Raw genomic sequence first — 18,611 nt, forward strand, 5'->3', positions numbered from 1 at the left:
AGTAATTGACTTTCCTGTATCTGCAGAAAAGATTTTCTTCCGTATGCATGAAAATCATGTGTGATGAACTGGGATAAAAGGATTAAAGAAAAGAAATAAAGTCTTTCAGTGTTCTCTGTTTTCTCTGCAGAGTGTTTGCTGTTTGTGTAAAGAGTAGGCAGTACTGTATGCTGTGCTGTAGTTTTCTTGTTAGGATTTTCACTTGGAAAGGTAGTACCCATTGCTCTGCTAGCTTGCAAAATCTAGAGACTTTATCCAGTATGTAGAATAGAATTTGCTGCATATAAAAATTATTAGTGATAAAGAATGAATCATTTAGTTAAAATGGGCACAGTGTGTCGTCTGGATATTTTGTGCATTTCTCTGTGACTTTTGTATTTCCTTTCGGCTTTTCAAGATTCATTTTTACTGAGAGGAATCAAGAATACTGCGTCGTTCTGGAGAAGCAGATAACAGCATTGAGCTGGCTTTCCAAATGGGAAGTCACTCTTTTAAAATAACTTTGGATCAGAAGTACTGCTTAGCACATCTAAAATAGTACTTGGAAGGGACTGTCTCTCTTGTCTACTTGTCATTCTGTTGCACAAGGACTGGGAGTGCAATTTTATAGCAGTGGTAGACTTAGTAGCATAGACTTGGGCTCATACTTGGTCTCCTCAGTTTCCAGGGATAGATCCAAGCGGGAAAGGTGTCACCTCTGTATCTGGAGGAGGCTCCAGGACAGGAATCAGTTTCTTGGGAGTTTCCCTCTTCCAAGTTAACTGTGCTTAGTATCCCTTTTTTTGTAATAATAAAGGGACTCTGAAAAGGTTTCCCAACCTTGATTACACTCTGATCCTGACTCACTGTTGACTGCAGATTGAGTCAGTCTTTTCACTGTGCTGCCTCTGAGCTTGACATCATGTGCTTGCTTGCAGTTTTTAAATACTAGAGAAGCTGCTTCTTCACAAGTAGTATTTTTAATAATTTTACTGTGATTTTTTTCTTAAAATGTACGTGCTTGTTTGGTGAAATAAGTCTGGTAACTTTTGATTTGAGCAATTCATAGCATAAATAAAAATGCCTTCTTGCATATTACAAGCCCACCAGGAGAGAAAAAAAAACAATGTACAGGAGTTCTTACATATAATATCTCACGATAATTGCTGGACCTTTCCCTAAATTAAGAGACGTGATATAGACTCTTTAGCATGCATTAGAGGTTCTTTAAGGCTGGATGGACTGTGTCAGGGAGCAGCAAGAGCAGGACTGCTCTGCAAGGAAGGAAGAGCTGGCAGTGGAAGGTGTCACAGGCAATGCACAGCCCCACAGGGCCTGCACACTGTGCTTGGCACAGGGCCCAGGCACATTACAGGGACATATTGGGCCCAGATGCCATCCAGCAGTCTGATCTGGGGTAGCAGAGGGCAGGAGCTGATGGAGGCCTGGAGGAAAGATGTAACATGAGATGAGAGAGGAGGTCAAGGGATGATCCAGGAGATACGGGCACAGGCCAGGCTGTGGATCTGTGACCTCACTCAGGTGAGGGCTGAAAGTTCCAGCTAGAGCCAGAATGGAGCTCCTGAGCAGAGGGTGTGGGTTGTGGTCCCAACTTAGACTCTGGCGTTCAAGGTGAGATATGGCAGAGTTGTTAAGAGCGCTGCCTGATTCCCTCACTGTGGCAGTTGTGCTGGATTCCCCTGATGAATGCTGCTGTTTGTGTGATGTACCTGCTGTGTGAAGGTCTCGTAAGAGCGACTCAAGAATTGAGTGCAGATCATGAGATGTGGTCAGCACTTCTGTAGTGCTGTAGTTGTGATTTCATTTCCTGCCATAGAAGACAGATATTTATCTTCTCTCTTGCAGATATGGAGTCTGGAGAGCGGTTAACGTCATCGTCGGTCTCCTCTACTGCAGCTGCTTCAACTCCAGCCTCTTCTGCGCCGTCTGTAGCTGCAGCAGTACCAAAAGGTGGCCTTTCTGCTGGAGCTGCATCACTGGGTTCCACACTCAACACATCCGGTAAAAATGACACAATCATATATTGTGGTTTTAGTGGTTTAGTGTTTGCCAACACTTGTAATTATTATTACAAGTCAAATATTATTAGGTTGCACAGATGCATCGAAGAAAAATGTTTGGGGTTTGTTTGGTTTTTTTTTTGCTACGCAACATTCATATCCTGTGAATGCACTTTACATAGTATTTGTTTATCGAAGGAAGAAAATTAATTTAAAATTGCTTCTTTCAAACGTGATAGAAATTTGTAGTTTGCGAAGCTGCTTTAGAAGTGAGGATCAAATTAAAGACTTACCTAGCACAGTCTGTGTCCCCTTCAGGTTAAGAACTAATAATAGGCTTCTTGAATTTTCATCCTGTTCTCAGCATTCAAGACCAACCTCTACTATATTTCTGTGTCTGGAAGAATAGTTTCTTCTAAAGGAACTTGAGACTGAGAAGTTGAATTTCAAAATGTCAGTCTTAGATTGTCTTGACTAGATTGAAGGCTCTTGGCTTGAATCAGAAACTTACATGGAGGATTTCCTTAAAGAATTCCATTTTTGTGAATGAAACAAATATTTAACTGGATGATGGATATGTCATCATCAGAACAAGAAATGGTAAATATATCTTCTCTCCTGTTTCTCTCTTCACTTTGGAGAACAGATCAGACATGGTCTCTTTGTTATCCTGAGTACTACCTACAAGATTCTTACAAGATACGCAGTAAATAGGAAGTTTTTTCAGCTTAAGTGTATGGTAACACACTATTTTCAGAACAAACTTAACCTCTTGCAGTAGAGTGAGTGAGTGTGTTTTCTCCAAACCAAAAAACTCCTCTGCCCTGATATAATAGAACCAGAAGATTCCGAGTGCCCTGCTGCAGCCTGCACTTGTTCATTTGCAGTTCCCTAGGGAAGCAAAATAGAAACCAGAATGTCTGCATACCTAGAATTACATCTCAACTATTTCTTTTAATTACTCTAAAATCAGTGTGAAAAATTTCTAACCGAAACTGATCCAGAACAAGTAATTGCATGTTTTATTTTTCAGTACCCAACTGGGAATTCAACTGCACATGACTTTTGTGCCTGTGTTTGTTAGCCCATGACATGTGAGATGGTTCTGTGGTGGTTCACAGAATAGAGTAGGAATTCATTTGCATATGGATAAAAGTGTACAGCCCCAGACTGAGGATTTGTGTGACTCATTTAACTTTTCTTGGTGTCTTTGTAGATAATACAGCATGTAATTTTGTGTCTCCTGTGTGTATATGTAGGATATATATTTTGTCCATTAAAGTACAGTAAGTGTAAAGGATATGAATAATGTAATATTAATAATATGAATAATGTAATATGAACAATGTAATAATACTAAACTGTCGGTTTCTTCATTAGAAAATACATGTAGTCCTTTTCCTTAGTAGTTTTTAAAACCTTATTCTTGATTTTTATTTTGAAGAGTGTCATTTCATAGCTAATAGTTACAAAAGACTGGTAGCAATTCCCACTATTGATCTGTTGTTTCCTTTTAGTTTTGTATATCCTTTCCCTGGCTGCATCTGATTTTTCAGACAGTATCTTTTTTTCTCATGGACACTTTGTATGCCTGAAAACAAGCTGGAATGTAGTTTACTATCAGTTCTGTCCCATCAGCTATTTATGAGTAGATCCATTTCTCTGCCTGACACAGTACACTATGGTTACTGTTGCATCCACTCTGAAAAGGTATACACTGTCCTAGAGAGGCTTCACAGATGTGTTTATTGTGTCAACCAGTCTAAGAATATTTGCTCATGAATGACGTGTGGATGGAATGGCAATTTCTTTGAATCAAAATGTTCTTGAATTTACAAGGTATTCTGTAGTCGAGGTAGACTAGTACCCTAGTCTGTTCCTAAGCAGAGATGCTGTTCACTTCTGTTTTTTAAGAAAACAATTTTGACAGTCTTTCTGTCACAACTGGACAATTGAATTATCTTCACATTAAAAAATTCACTCTCTATCATCTAATAAAATAATTGTTTAGGAATGAACAACTATTTTTGCTAAAAGAAGGTGAAGGCATCTTAATCTATGCGTTAGATTGGAGAGGTTCTTGTTATTCCAATTCATTTATTTATTTCTGTTGCAGCAATTAATATTCTATTGAGTGGTCTCCAGTAACTTGGTTGCATGGCCTGGCAGGTCTTCATGATGCGTAATGAGTTAGGACTGGGAGTCTTTATCCTTTACCAGGGAGATAGCACTACAAATAAATTACTTTATCATGATCCCGGGTCATATAGACAAAGCACATTGTGAAACCATTATGGAATATATCACATACTGGTAGTTTAGTGTGTTAATACAGTACTAGTTCCTGAATAATTGAAGCATTCCAACCAAGTAAGCAGATACTATACTTGCCTGCTTATTCCGCTATTGCTGAAAATTAGAAGGTGCATTGGAAAAGAAAATTAATCCTGGAAAAAGGTTTAAATTCATTCTTATTAGAATGTTAGCAGCTTTGGGAGAATATAAATCAACAGCCTCACATTAGTAAATGATATTGTAATTCAGTGTTTTGTTTTTGTTAGGGGCAGTAATACCTGCATGTGAAACTGTTCAAAGCTGAACAGTCAAGACTTACTGTTTTATTATTACCAGACCTGAAGGGCTCTTTATTCTTCACTTTCAAAAAATTGGATGTTCCTTAACAAGTTCTCAGTTTTTGGAAATCAATGTTATGATAGGCAGGAGAGCTTAATTTTAGTGTCTTAGATATGTATCATTAAGAAACAGTCTCTAATTTCAATGTCAATAATACTTTAAAGATGGCACTAGCCTTAATTAGACAACCTGTTTCATATTTTTGCCTTTATGGGCCAGAAGCTGATTTCTTTCTCAGTGTTTGGACTACACAGTGCAGTGGGGTTCAGGCACTGTGCAAATAATCTATTTTTCAGAGTTATTGAGGAACATAAAAGCAAAAGTATGGGGGAAAAAGGGAGAGGGGAGAAACTAAAAAGCTTCTGCTTTTTTTCTGCTCAAGTATTTCCTTGTTTTAAAATTCTGTCTTGTCTAGTATTTGCTATAGGACTAAACAGATGAGTGATCAAGTTTAAATATTGTTTAGAGATGGAATTTTACCTTTTTTGTAAGGAAAGCGCTTCATAGAATAAGATTGAAAGAAAAAATTCAGAACATCACTTTTGGGACACTGGAGATTAAAAGAAAACGTTGTTTTTGAGTACCTAAATAATTTAAAAAATAATTTAAAAAATTTAATTTAAAACCAAGCACCTAGTACTTCATAAAGTAAGCCTCATTGAGACTTGCCATGTGCTTGATAGTTTTAAAAATATGGCTTGGTAGGTTAGTGCTCTGTGTATGTTGCTTGTATTCTTACTCCTGAAAGTTAATAATCTGCAGTGTTTGGGCCTAAGTTATGCAACAGTTTTCTCAGTAGAGTGCAGTTCTTTCATTCTCTTTTGAAAATTTATTTTTTTTAGAACATCAATCCGGTGCTCGCTTGTTTTAACCAGTGATTTATGAAGGAAAGTTAAAGATGGTGTCCTTGTCATTGCTTTCATGTTTGTTCCCTGTGTACCTGGTTCAACAAGAGCATATTCAGAGTTTATTAAAATGCTGGATTTAGAGTTTTTCTTAAAAGTGCTTTAATAAGATAGCCAGTGCTTTGCTTTTCATTTAAATGAACAGATAGATTTGACATTAGTCAGATGAGGGTTGGGGGTCTTTTAAGCAGTGGTAAGTATGGATGATTATTACTTGTGTATGAACCATTTCCAGCCTTTTCCATGCTGTCCAGCCTTTTACACTGAGACATTTCAGCTGTACTACGAAACCATGTATACAAGTAGTCAGGAATCAAGCATACAAGGAGTCTGGAAGACTTCCTAGTGTTTGGGGGCATGTAGGAGGCAAACTTTGCTAGCAGTGAAATAATAAAGAGCAATACAGAAAGGAGGAAAATTGGTGGTTATTTCTGTCACCCTAAACAGTTCTCTAGGTTTTCTCTACAAACCAGAATGCCCTTTGCATTATTAGAAATACCACGTTATTTCTGTATTTCTGCTGATTGGTACATTGAAGCTTTGTATTTTAAGATACTGCATTTGCATTGTATCGTGAAATTCATTAATATTAACAAAGGCATTCACAGTTATCTTTTCTTGTTACTAAGATACCAGCATTGTTGCAATGTGTGTTCCCCCTTTTGAGTAGTGCTTTCAATCATTTATCTATGTTGTAGTTAGTAGTACTGCAAAAACTGTTCAAAAATATTTAACCTATTTAAAGTAAGCCATGAATGCTAAGGAGTGCATTTTCATATGAAATTTTGCTTTGCAGACCATGTCTACAGTAAGTTAGTAACTTGAGGAGCAAACACTAAAATAAAAAACAAAACAAATGCTAGAATTAATTGCTGGGTTAATTGTTAATGTTTTCATCAAGTAGGAAAGAGCGGAAATGTCATTGCTGTTCAGTTTCTTGTTCAAAAATTTACCTCTATTTTTCTGTTGTTTGTTATTTCTTCCATGTTTCTAACATATTTAAATATCGGTAGCTTCTCTTTTCTGGACACATTAGGTAATGGTGTAGGTAGCATATATCTATTTTTTAAAAGGCTACAGTAATGTGTAGTATAGTATAAAGTCACCTACTCTATTTTTATTCCATGAAGAAAGTTGATAAACCTAACAGATAAGATCAACAGATTATTTTAACTTGACCTGTCTTCAAAGTATTTCGCTACATTCCAATGAAGTGGTGCTTTTCAGCATCATTAAGAATCACTGCTATGTTGTTACTGTTTTTTTTTTTTTTTAGAAAGAAAACCAACCCCAAAGAGTATTGTGATGTTTGCTAATTTAACTGTTTAGCAAGTGGTAACTAACATGTAGTATTACCAGTATGTAATTACTAGTATGGACATAAGTTGTGGAAGAAGGTGCATAAATGAGTTTTGGGTTGGCCTTTTTTTTATGTGACAGTTTTATAGCTCAGGAGAATTAGTTTAAAGAGAAGTTCAGAGCAGTTTTTTCTTTACTGAGAACATACTGCATTGTTTTTCAAGCACACACATTTTCTCTCACATATATAATTTTTAACATAGGATAATCTTTCAGAAGTTTCTTTTCCTTCAGAGGGATTTGAGAGTTTCTTTAATCACACTTAGGGATTTTTCATCTGTTGACTAATAAATGTGTTACAAAATATTGTTGTATCTTCTGCAACACCTGTCATAAAAGAAGATGCTGACACTCTGAAGGAATTCTTTTGTGCAAATCTGCACAGTTTCTGGCCTTCTGTTTAAGCAGAAAAACCTATGCCGAGAGCAGTACACTAGATATTTGCCTCTTAAGTGGCTGTTTAGAATTAGCAATACCCTATAAAAAAATAAATAGTTTAAAAAAATAAATAGTTGCAGAGTTTCAGGAATCTGCAGTAAAGGTTTACATAAGGGTTGCATAAATATTCTAAACAGTTGCTGTTATAGCAACGAGCTTTGAAAATGGAAAGTTTTAGGGACTGTGTCAACTCTTTTGAAGTTCATTTTCCTGAAAAACACAAATCAATAATCAAGATGAAAGTTTAAAACAAACAAAATAAAAAAACATATTAGATTGTTTCTAAAGTAATCTTTATTCCTTGCTCAATCAGTTGACTTTATATAGCAAACAGCATGGAGCAGCCTTGTTCCTGGTTGTGAAACAAGCATTTCAATTGAGATGTTACAGAAGAAAACCAAGGAGACTAATTTTTTTTTTTTTTTTTCCCCCCCCCCCAATCTAGAGTCATACTCCAGGGTAGAAACCTCATAAGAGTGGGTATAGAATTGCTGTAGAGTAGCAAGAGATTTCATGGAGAACTGCCTCAGATGTGTTTTAGTGGTGCAGGTATTGGAATGTTCCAAGACTGCGATTACAGAGATAATTTTAAGCTGCTTTACTTTTTCATAGTTCTGATGCAGGAAGAGTGTTGAAGTAACAATGAGTGTTCAAGACTGACCTGTGAATGTTGTTACTGTTTACAAAACTAGCAATTTTATTTTGATGTGATCACTGTCACATAGCTTTTATTAAGCATTTCTTTTCAGAATCCATTTAAATAGAACTGCATTGAAGTCTTCATCAGAATACCTTTAATGTCTTAAGACCAGAATTGCTGCAAGAAATTCATGTCACTTAAGAAGTTCTTAAGTGTTGTGCTTTCCTCTTACTCCTAGATCTAGTAAATCTCCCTGGTATTATGCACTGTAATATGTTTGCAGAAATATTTAAATGTATTCTTAGAATAACTGAAGTTTGTTTTTATTTCCTTTGTGGTGCAGAATGGTGGCGAACAGCAGACACACACTCTCGTCCAGGGGCAGCTTTTTTCCCACCACTCTTGGGAATTCCACCACTGTTTGCACCTCCTGCACAGACTCATGAGTCTGCTTCATTTCACTCAAGAGCTACGGGAAAAAATAGTTGGAGCAGTACAGAAAAAGGTAATGACTAAAGTTGTAGAGGGAGTAATTGTATCAACTTCAACACACACAGAAAGATGAGGAATTGGAGTTTTCCCTTTCATTGTTCTTCCTATTCCTACACAGTTCTGTAAGAACTGATACTATTAGCTACACCCAATAATGGTCTTTCAATAATGAAATACTCCTTCAACTTGTATTTTTCCCCTCTTTTTTCTCTAGATGGTTTGTGTGGAACTGAGTAGTAGGTAAAGGTTTTCCTTTAGAGTATATAATTTGATTTAGGAGGCCTTTTATTTCTATACTGAATACCATTCCTCTGCATATAAGAAGCACAGGCATCAGGTGATTGTTTTTTGGGGGGACATGGAGGGAGAGATGTCCACAGCTACAGGATCTCCATGAAAATAGCCCAATGACATTGGGACATTCTCTTGTATTTCAAACTAGTAGTAGCAAGATTGTGTGATTAGGAATATTTTCATAGAAAACAACAGGCTTCTTGACAGATAAGTAAACAAGCTTAAATGTTGATATTCTTTCAAATAGCATTCCCACAACTTCCCCCTCACCTCATTGAACACATTGCAAAGCTCATAAAATATCTTGGGCTTCATGTGGTTTTCTCTGGAGCTGATTGATACTTCAAAATTGTAAGCAAATTGTTCTGTGAGTTACTTACTGGAAAATATATTTCTTCTTTCTTCTTTCTTCAAAACCTCATTTTTCTGTCCCTGACTAAATCAAGGATAATATGTGCTTGGAATATTTTTTTCTTACCTGCTTTTTTTTTTTTTTTTTTTCCTTTTCTTTTCTTTCTTTTACCTCACCTTTCAGCATTAACTGTCTTTCTCCTTTAAATCATGAGATGTGAGATGGTATATGCTGGGAATAACCTCTGAGTCTTTTGTCTTGTTACTTGTTTAGGGAAGATAGGTTAGTGAACATCTCCCAGAAAGAAGTTGCTACTTCAGGGTTTTTTTAAGTGTGACTTTATCAATCTGTCATCTTAAGGTATAAATGGATCACTGAATGGAAACAATACTACTGCGGTATCTGGTATCAGCACATCTGTACTGTCCACTACCATTGCAACATCTGCAGGACAAGTGAAAGCTGTAACCTCAGGAGCAGAGTGCCGCAAATACAACCAGGAGCAAAGCAAAGTTCAGATTTTGGAGACCAGAGCTGACAAAATCAAAGATAAGGTAAACAGACAGAATAAAAGATTAGGATTTAGAAAAAAAATTGGCATGGTAAGTGTTCTGATTGTGCACACAGCAGCTTGACTAATGCAGATAAATTGGTAAGTTTTTCTAATTTTTCTAATACTGAAGTGCATTTTGTTGTTCCTGATCTTTCTTCCTATGCTGACATTCTAGACATCCCTCTAATCCTTATTCTTAATGTCTTTTCCTCTGGAACCTTTTGAAGTAGCTGCTATTTGTCAACGTAATTACTCAAACAAGCTTTCCAACCAAAACATACAGTGGCTGAAATGAGAACACCAACATGAGGAGAACATCAAGGGGTTTGACTTACAAATAATACTAATAAAAAAAATAGTATTTTATTTCAGCATGTTGGAATAAACCCACAACTGGAACTGAAGGCAGAGGAATAAGCAGGCAGCATTAAGCAGATTGAGTATTTTGTGCTGGGCTTTGTACTTGTGATGTTATGCTTTTTAAATTTCAGTGTGTAACAACACTTACCTCTGTTTGTTAAATATCACAGTAAATTTTAAAACATTTTAGTTTTAATTTTCTAAAGGACCATTCTCTAAATGGTCCTTTCTTTAGGGTTTAAGGGTTTGGGTTTTTTGTTTTTTTTTTTATTTGTCTGCTGATTTCTTCAATTGCATCCTTAGCTGTCATTTTCTTTTAAGATTGGTATTAAAAAATAAAATTTAAAAAGAAAAAAAAAAAAGAAAAAAAGGAAAAGGCAAAGCTGATGTCAAGCTGTTTTTACAATTGGTGAAAATCTAAAAATTCATGTTTTGTGCATTGTTTTCTTCCTGATTGAATTGTAGTTCTGCTGTTCTACCATCTTAGGGAATACTAAAGTGCAGTCTGATAGTAACTTGTATTATATGAATATTTTGCCTGTGGTACAAAAAACAGCTTCTGGATTGATGGAAACATTTGATCTTCAAAGCTGTAGTTATAAGTTCACATCCAGTATCTTTTTGTATCTTTTCTTGGCAATTACCATATTGTATTTCCTTTATAAACTACAGTACTTTGAAATACAGACTAAAGTTTTTTAGGACTGTCACTTCACTCACTTTATTATGGGACTCTCCCATTGGGTCATTAAGGTCAGGCTATTTTCTTGGTACTCTGGTCTAGAGTATTGCATTCTGAACAAGACATTTTCAATTAGCATAGCCATCCAGGAGATTTGCAAAAGTCAGTGAGGCAAAATCAAATATGAAATTAATTTTAATTGAACCCACTCTTGCTTCAAATTTTATGAGTGCGTTGTTGCCAATAGAGGAACTAGCTGGAAGTTAGGTTTTCTCTTTTAATATAATTTAATAATTTTTGCAGTGTATTTTTTGAAGAGTCTTCTATTATCTTATTCTAAATAATACCTTTTTATATTCTACAAATATCTGTTCTGGACTTAGATGTATCTTCAGAAGCCTAATGGTCTCTTTTTTTTCTCTCTAGTACATTTCTAATGAAGGAACACAGTACTTAATTTTTGGTCTATACTTTTCTTTTTCTTTCCTTACTATTTTCTTTCATGTCAGCAAACTTTTAGAATTGCAATTATTTTTTGTTGTTCTGAATGTTTTTACAGAGATAATTTTCTTTGCAGTTATATTTTTTTCCTTCTGACTTAATTATTTTATTTAGTCTTAATTATTTCTTCTCTATGCAGTTTAATGGGTTCCTTTCCTCCAGCTGCTTTACCTTTCATGCTGGATTTGATAGAAACTTTTCCATCAGCAGGATTAATCCTTTTCTGTCCATTAAATGCATGAGTTTAAGTTTTTGCTATCACTACATTTTCTCTAAGCTACTGATTTGTCATCCCTTCTTGTGGAATCCTAATAATTCAGCTTCCTTGGATATGTTTTATCTGTGTCAAAAGATTCTATTTGTTTCTGAAGTAAAAACTACCCAGGAAGTGGTTGTGTTAAATGCCCAGTTTGTTTTGAAGCATTTGATTGCTTATACTTCAGACTAAATTTTATGTCAAAATTAGCTGTTGCTTTTCTTTCTTGAGATAGTTCTTTGTGAATCAGATTTAAATGCCGGATGTTGTTTGGCACTTGCTCCCTCCTTTTCCCCAAGTATGCTCCTGACTCCTTTCTTGATCTGGTAATTTTTCTTATGCTCTTGTCTGCCATATGAAAATATAGATCTGTAAGATACAGCAGCTAACACATTTTGTAAAGATAAATGCACAGGAAAAGTTCCTAAGTGTTGATGAGTGGAAGTAAATGCCATCAGCTAAGTAAGCCTCTTGACATACTCTTCTTTTTCCAGACATGCATCTCTGAAGAAATTGATGATACAAATATGTGTCTTTTCAGTATTGTAAATAAACTGTGTATTTCTGATGTTAGCATTATTGCTGCATTTTCCTTGTTTCCACATACAGATCAGTAACCACGAAGGGTGCAAACCAGAATAGAATCCTGAAAGTGTGATTCCAGTAGGCATTGTTACTTTTACTACTTCAGATCATGGTCTTGTCCTCCATTTTATGATATTAACCTTCATGAAGAAATATTCTGCATCTGTGCCAAATATTACACAGAAACATACTTAAGTGGGATGTAAAGTACACTAGCAATAAAACATATTGGACGTACCATAGACTGGAACAGTTATTTAGATCTGTTATTTTTTAAGTGCCTGCATGTATTCAGATCTTTGTCCCTCGTAGGAAGTATCAGCTGATATCTTCAGGAACTGAGCAGTGGAACAATAAGTTGAACTAAATATACTTAAGTTCTTAAGATTTCCCAACAGTGACAGTATGCAAAAGGTGTGATGTTAGGAAGCATTACTCTGTTCATTACAGGAATTGATAATGAACCTAATAAAAAAAAATATATATATATAGATACTAGACAATTAACAAATAAATGACATTTAATCCACCTACAGCTTCCTCATTTCATGGCTGTTTCACAAATTAACTTGAATCCCATTGCTGTAGGGCTGAGGTGTTTTATCCGTGGTGGGCAGCTCAAGCCCTTGCAGCTGCTCGCTCACTCCCTGCAGTGGGATAAAAGGAGAACTCAAGGGTAAAAGTGCAAGTGCTTCGAGATAAAGATAGTTTAACAGAGAAAGCAAAGGCTGCATGCCAGGCAAAGCAAAATAAGGAACTCATTCCCTGCTTCCCCTCAGCAGATAGATTTTCAACCCTTTCTAGAAAAGCAGGGTTCCATCCTAAGTACTGGTGGCAGGAGAAAACTTAACTCTGAATGTCCCCCTCCTTCCTCCTCCTCCCAGCTAGACTCTATCCCATGTCACAACCAGCACACCCACTTATAACTGTGTTTCTTATGTTCTCCTGCTAATTTCAATTTCTTCTTCTGAAGACAAGGGTCTTCAACATAAAATTGCTCTTCTTTTTAGCCTCTTGTTTTATAATACACTTGCCATTATAAATTTGAAAAGTAAACTTTTGAGGAAAGTTTTATTAAGAAAGCATGTATTTTCAAAGCAAGGCTTCTATGATGCTCCGGTCTGCATTGTTACCTAGAATTACTGCAACTCTTTTGTCATCCAGTCACGTGGTTTTGCTGTCCATTAAACTACTTTTTGACTGAATTCCAGGCTGGTTTGTTTTCTAGGCCTAAATTTGACATATTGTTTTGAGATGTCGTGTGGTAACTGTTCTGACATTGTGTGTGGTCACAAAAATATACCTCAGCAGAACCTTGTAGACAGGTTTTCATTTTCACTATCGTGGGGAGCACTTCTTTCTGTTCTGCAAAGACAGTTGTGTTCAAGGTTTGCAGGTCTCCTTGGTCCAAAGTGTTACTGTTTTTTCTTTTAGAGATTATGTATAATAATACAACGATATAGCAGATTAAAGTTGAACCATTAATAGAGTATTCATCTTCCTTGTAGAAGCCCAGGAAGAAAGCTGTGGAAAGCTCTAGCAACACTGACAGTGATTCAGGCTCCTCCTCAGACACCTCGAGTGAAGGCATTAGTAGTAGTGACTCTGACGATTTAGAGGAGGATGAGGAGGAGGAGGACCAGAGTGCTGAAGAGAGTGAAGATGATGAATCTGATTCTGAAAATGAAGCACATCACAAAAACAAGAACAAGGTATGACACCTCACTCTGCTACTCACAGGCTGCTCACTGAAAGCTCTTTGTGAAGGAGTTGGCCTGATCACTTTTGTACTAGTGAGGAATTATTTAATGGCACATTAATGAATGCTGAGAACACTCTTTTTGGTTTAGCTTCAGGGCATTCTGGAGAATTTTTGTTCCTTTGTGTGTTTTGTTGTTCTGTGTGGGTTAGGGGTTTAATAGTTGGCAGACTTATTTTGGTAATAATGTAGAAAATACAAAGAAATTAAGTGCTGGCAACATAAGGAAAATATATCTTTCTATGGATATTGCTCTGGCAGGTTTTTTTTCTTCCTAGTAGAGTGGTTACTTTTACTGGAAGCCAACAGAAGAACAAGATTGGAATCTTCAATACAAAAAAATACAGTAAAAAAAAAATAATTTAAAACCAACTACTGTAGTATTTATCTACTAAACTTTGTACTCCGTTGTTGAAATGCCTAAGCAATAAATATAGGACAAGATAGATTTTTAAATTATTATTGTTACTCAGCCTTTGCCAATAATATTACAATTGTTTCATTGGGACTTACAATGCAATATTTTTTAAATTAACTGATCTAATATAAACAGTCAAAAAATAAATATTTTGCAGGTGCTAGTGCATAGTGGCGTAACAGATACGAAAAGTGATGGACAGAAACCACATGAAAAGTCCCAAGAAAAAAGAACACACCAGCAGATACCTCTTGTGTCTGATTCCCAGACTCACTCATCATTCCAGTCCCAGCATAAGCAGCCTCAGGTTTTGTCACAGCAGCTTCCATTTATTTTCCAAAGCTCTCAGGCAAAGGAGGAATCTGTGAACAAACACACAAGTGTAATACAGTCTACAGGATTGGTTCCCAATGTGAAACCTTTGTCTTTGGTACATCAAGCCAAAAAGGAAACCTATTTAAAACTCACAGTTCCTTCCCCTGATCTACTCAAAGCAGGGAATAAAAATACCTCTGAAGAATCTATCTCTTTGACCAGCGATGTAAAATTAAAACGGGTGAGTGAAAAATCACTTCTTTTTTTAATTTATTTGTAACCTATGCTTTGTGCCTGCTTAACAATATGCAACATTATGCTATCAAGCTTTTAAAAATACAATTTTTTAAAGTACACATATTTATTTTCATGCTAAGTTTTTTTTATTTTTTAGAATTAATGTGGATTTCTGAATGATGTAAATTGACTAAATTATATGCTTAATACATATTCTGAACTGTGCTGGCTGGTGGTGGGGTTTTTTGTTTTTGTTTGCTTGTTTTGCGTTTCTTTTTAAAGAGCAGCAGGTATTATTCTTTAATTTTAGGTATGATTCACTGTACATTAAAAGTGCCCTGAATTGTTCCCTAACTTTATATCAGAGAAAATTGATCTAGCATGTATGCATGCCCTGATGTGTACATACTGTAATGCCAAATGCACCTTACTGTCACATAATGCCAAACTTGAGCTTCATGCTGTCCATATTGTCCACCTGGACTATAGTAAAACCTTTGACACAGTTTCCCACAGCATTCTTCTGGAGAAACCAGCTGCTCATGGCTTGGATGGGGGTATGTTTCCATGGGTAAAATCTGGATGGATGGATGGATGGATGGATGGGCCCAGACAGTTGTGAATGGAGTTCAGTCCATCCAGCTGGTCACCAGTGGTGTTTCTCTGGGTTCAGTGTTGGGACCACATCTCTTTAATACCTTTATCAGTGATCTGGGTGGGTGGATCAGGTGCGCCCTCAGTAAGTTTGCAGATGACACCAAGCTGGGTGGGAGTGTTGATCTGCTTGGGGGCAGGAAGGCTCTGCAGAGGGACCTTGATAAGCTGGATCAGTGGCCTGAAAACAACTGTATGAGGTTCAATGAGGCCAAGTGCTGGATCCTGCACTTGGGTCACAACAACCTCATGCAACGCTTAAGGCTTGAGGAAGAGTTGCTGGAAAGTGACCAGCAAACAAGGACCGTGGTTGAATATGAGCCAGCATATGTTCAGGTGGTCAAGAAGGCCAACAGTATCCTGTCTTGAATCAGAAATGCTGTGGCCAGCAGGACCAGGGGCAGGGACCGTGCCCCTGTGGCAAGGCACTGGTGAGGCCCCACCTCAAGAAAAGGAGACCTTCTGGCTCTCTGCAACTGCCTGAGAGGAGGCTGGAGCAAGGGGGTGTCAGACTTTTCCAAGGAACAAGCAATAGGACAAGAAGAACAGCCTCAAGTTTTGCCAGGGGAGGTTTAGGTTGGAGCTGGGGAAGAATTTCTCCCTGGAAAGGGTTGTCAGGGCCTGGCCCAGGCTGCCCAGGGCAGGGCTGGAATCCCCATCATCCCTGGAGGGGTTTCAGAGCCCTGGAGATGTGGGGATGAGGGACATGGGGCAGTGGTGGCCTGGACAGTGCTAAATTAATGGTTGGACTGGGTGATCTCAAAGGTCTTTTCCAACCCAAATGGTTCTGTGGTTCTGTGCTCATCATACAGCTTGAAAGCAGCTTGTGTACTGGTGAGAGTAATGAGCACAAAGCAAGCAAAGGGTTTTGTCAGGCATTTCCTAAGGATAATGAGCAGCTAAAATAAATATCAAAATAAGAAAAGTATTCATGGGTAGATTGTGTGGCCTGGATATCCTGCCTGAGCTTCTCCCAGTTATACTCGGAATGATTATTTAGTATTTTCCATATTTATTATGTAAGCATGGCTTCGTTTGGTTTCAAGTGTAATAGCTTTAAGTCACAGTAATTAAAATTATCTATTTTAATAATTATTTTAAACAAAGTAGCTGAGAACTTTTTTTTAAAAAAAATTTGGATTTAATCTTGGATTGTGTTTGCTCTTCAAAGACAGAAGGATGTTCATGTACTGGTAGCTGCTCACATAGTGTTGCCATTGCAATGAGTTTGATCTTCCTTTTTGCTAGCCAGGACTCTGCATTATTTTTATATGTGTCTTAACATTTCTGTAGCATAAAAAATTCTTTTCAGATTCTCAGCTTTTGTTAGTGGTTATGATTTTTTGTAGCTTCTATTCAGTTAGATTTTAACAGAGGTGAGGAGAGGATAGAAATATAGCATTTTAGAAATACATAAAGTACATTTACCAAGGCAAGTTTCATTATTAAAAACAAACTTGCATTTCTGAGCTACTAGTGAATAAGTTTTACCTGAAGAAGTTTCAAGTGCTACTTTTTTAGAGCTAAAGAACTAACATATCACGATACTTCTGAGTAATATTTTTTCCCCATGTTTTGTTTTGTTTGTTTTTTCTTTTCTTTTCATAAGGTTTTCTATGCCAAGAGACTACTCTTGGGTTTCTGCTAGTATTATAACCATTATTGTATTGTACTTGGCTTGTGGTCTAAGGTGCACAAATGACTAAAGCTAGTTTTGTATTAACTCGTGAGATTTTATATGCTGAAATGAGTGGGAAAAAAAATCCTATGGCAGTACATAGAAGTAGTCTCTTTTTAAAAATTTCTTTTTTCAGGATGCATAATATCTTTATGAAGATCACTGTCTAGACCTTTGTAGCAAGTGAAAAAGCTTCCCTACATAATTTAGATCAGCTTCATCCTGAGTTCAGTTTGTCTCTTCCTACTTGATTTACAGTGAAAATCACAAGAGACTTATCTAACTCATAGTTAGTCATCTCTTCCGTTAGCTAACACCTAATTTTAACCTACTAAAAATAAAAATGGCTTAGCAGATACTTAAGGTTTCATTGAGTTCTCCTGCCTGAATACTAGAAAATAAAATTAAAAAAAAAATAAATTAAAAAGCCACATTTTATTCCTTTGTCTTCTTATTTCTTCAGGAACAATATAAACAGACATTCCCAGCAGCACAGCTAAAGAAACAGGAATCATCTAGGAACCTGAAGAAGGTTATTGCAGCTTTGTCAAGCCCCAAACCAACATCTAGTTCACCAGCTCATCAAAAACTCACACCCTTGGAAAACAACCATTCTAATCCATTCCTCACAAATGCACTTTTAGGTAATCACCAACCCAATGGAGTTATTCAGAGCGTCATCCAGGAGGCTCCTCTTGCACTTACTACGAAACTGAAATCCCAGACCAAGATCAATGAAAGTGTAGCCATTTCTAGTAGTGCCCCCTTTTCTTTGCCAGTAAACTTGAGTGCATGTGGGAAAAAAACAACTGGTAACCGGACGCCTGTTATGCCCTCTACCTCTCCTGTGTTACCTGGTTCAGGAAAGGATAAAACAGTCAGCAATAATGCAGTAAATGCAGTAAAATCACAACACCGCCTTCATTCTGCAAAGCTGGTGGTGGAGCAGTTCAGAGGGGTAGACTCAGATGCCCCCAGCAGTAAGGACTCTGACGACTCAAATGATGAGGATGACGACGATGAAGATGAAGATGAGGACGATGAAGATGATGATTCTGATGATAGCCAATCAGGTGGTTTAACCTTTTTAATAGGAAAAGTGGAAACTTTATTTTTTGAGTGTTGAAATCATGCATTTCTCGCCATATTTTAAAACAGGGGTAGGACATTTTAGAGCAGCATGGTCCACACAGTGTCCTGCAGATATCCCTGGAAGTAGCACACGTCTCCCAGTCACTCACTCTGTCTATCCAAAATTGTGTTTTGAGTATTCTGATACTTGGTCATATGGCAAGTATGCTTTCAGCTGTCCTGGTAGATGGCTCCTCAGCTTTCTGGAAAGGCTGCCTGATCCATAACCCCTCCTGCAGCTCATTGCAGTGCTTGTGTGGGAGGGGATTCCCAGGAGGGGGATGGAGAGAAGAGGCTGGTTGATGGTTAATTATTCTGGCAGGCAGAGTCCATCTGTAGAGCAGGCTTCCCGAGCCAGAGAGGAACTA

The 18,611-nt window shown here is 37.0% G+C and overlaps 1 protein-coding gene across 19 annotated transcripts in view; it reads left to right on the forward strand.

Moving 5' to 3' along the window:
* The window catches only part of BAZ2B (bromodomain adjacent to zinc finger domain 2B), a 109,621-nt gene that overhangs the window by 51,110 nt on the left and 39,900 nt on the right, over positions 1-18,611 (forward strand). For 16 of the 19 annotated variants that reach the window (XM_071746302.1, XM_071746301.1, XM_071746295.1 and 13 more), the window contains 6 exons: positions 1,846-2,001; positions 8,320-8,481; positions 9,475-9,668; positions 13,560-13,763; positions 14,386-14,784; positions 17,576-18,185. In XM_071746302.1, the coding sequence (XP_071602403.1) occupies positions 1,848-2,001; positions 8,320-8,481; positions 9,475-9,668; positions 13,560-13,763; positions 14,386-14,784; positions 17,576-18,185 (1,723 nt within the window). In that variant the 5' untranslated portion in view covers positions 1,846-1,847. The remainder of the gene's footprint in view (positions 1-1,845; positions 2,002-8,319; positions 8,482-9,474; positions 9,669-13,559; positions 13,764-14,385; positions 14,785-17,575; positions 18,186-18,611) is intronic. The other 3 variants (XM_071746306.1, XM_071746303.1, XM_071746305.1) reach the window with 1 other exon arrangement.

The sequence above is a fragment of the Heliangelus exortis genome, chromosome 6 (genome assembly GCF_036169615.1).
Source record: "Heliangelus exortis chromosome 6, bHelExo1.hap1, whole genome shotgun sequence".
NCBI classification, from domain to species: Eukaryota; Metazoa; Chordata; class Aves; order Apodiformes; family Trochilidae; genus Heliangelus; species Heliangelus exortis.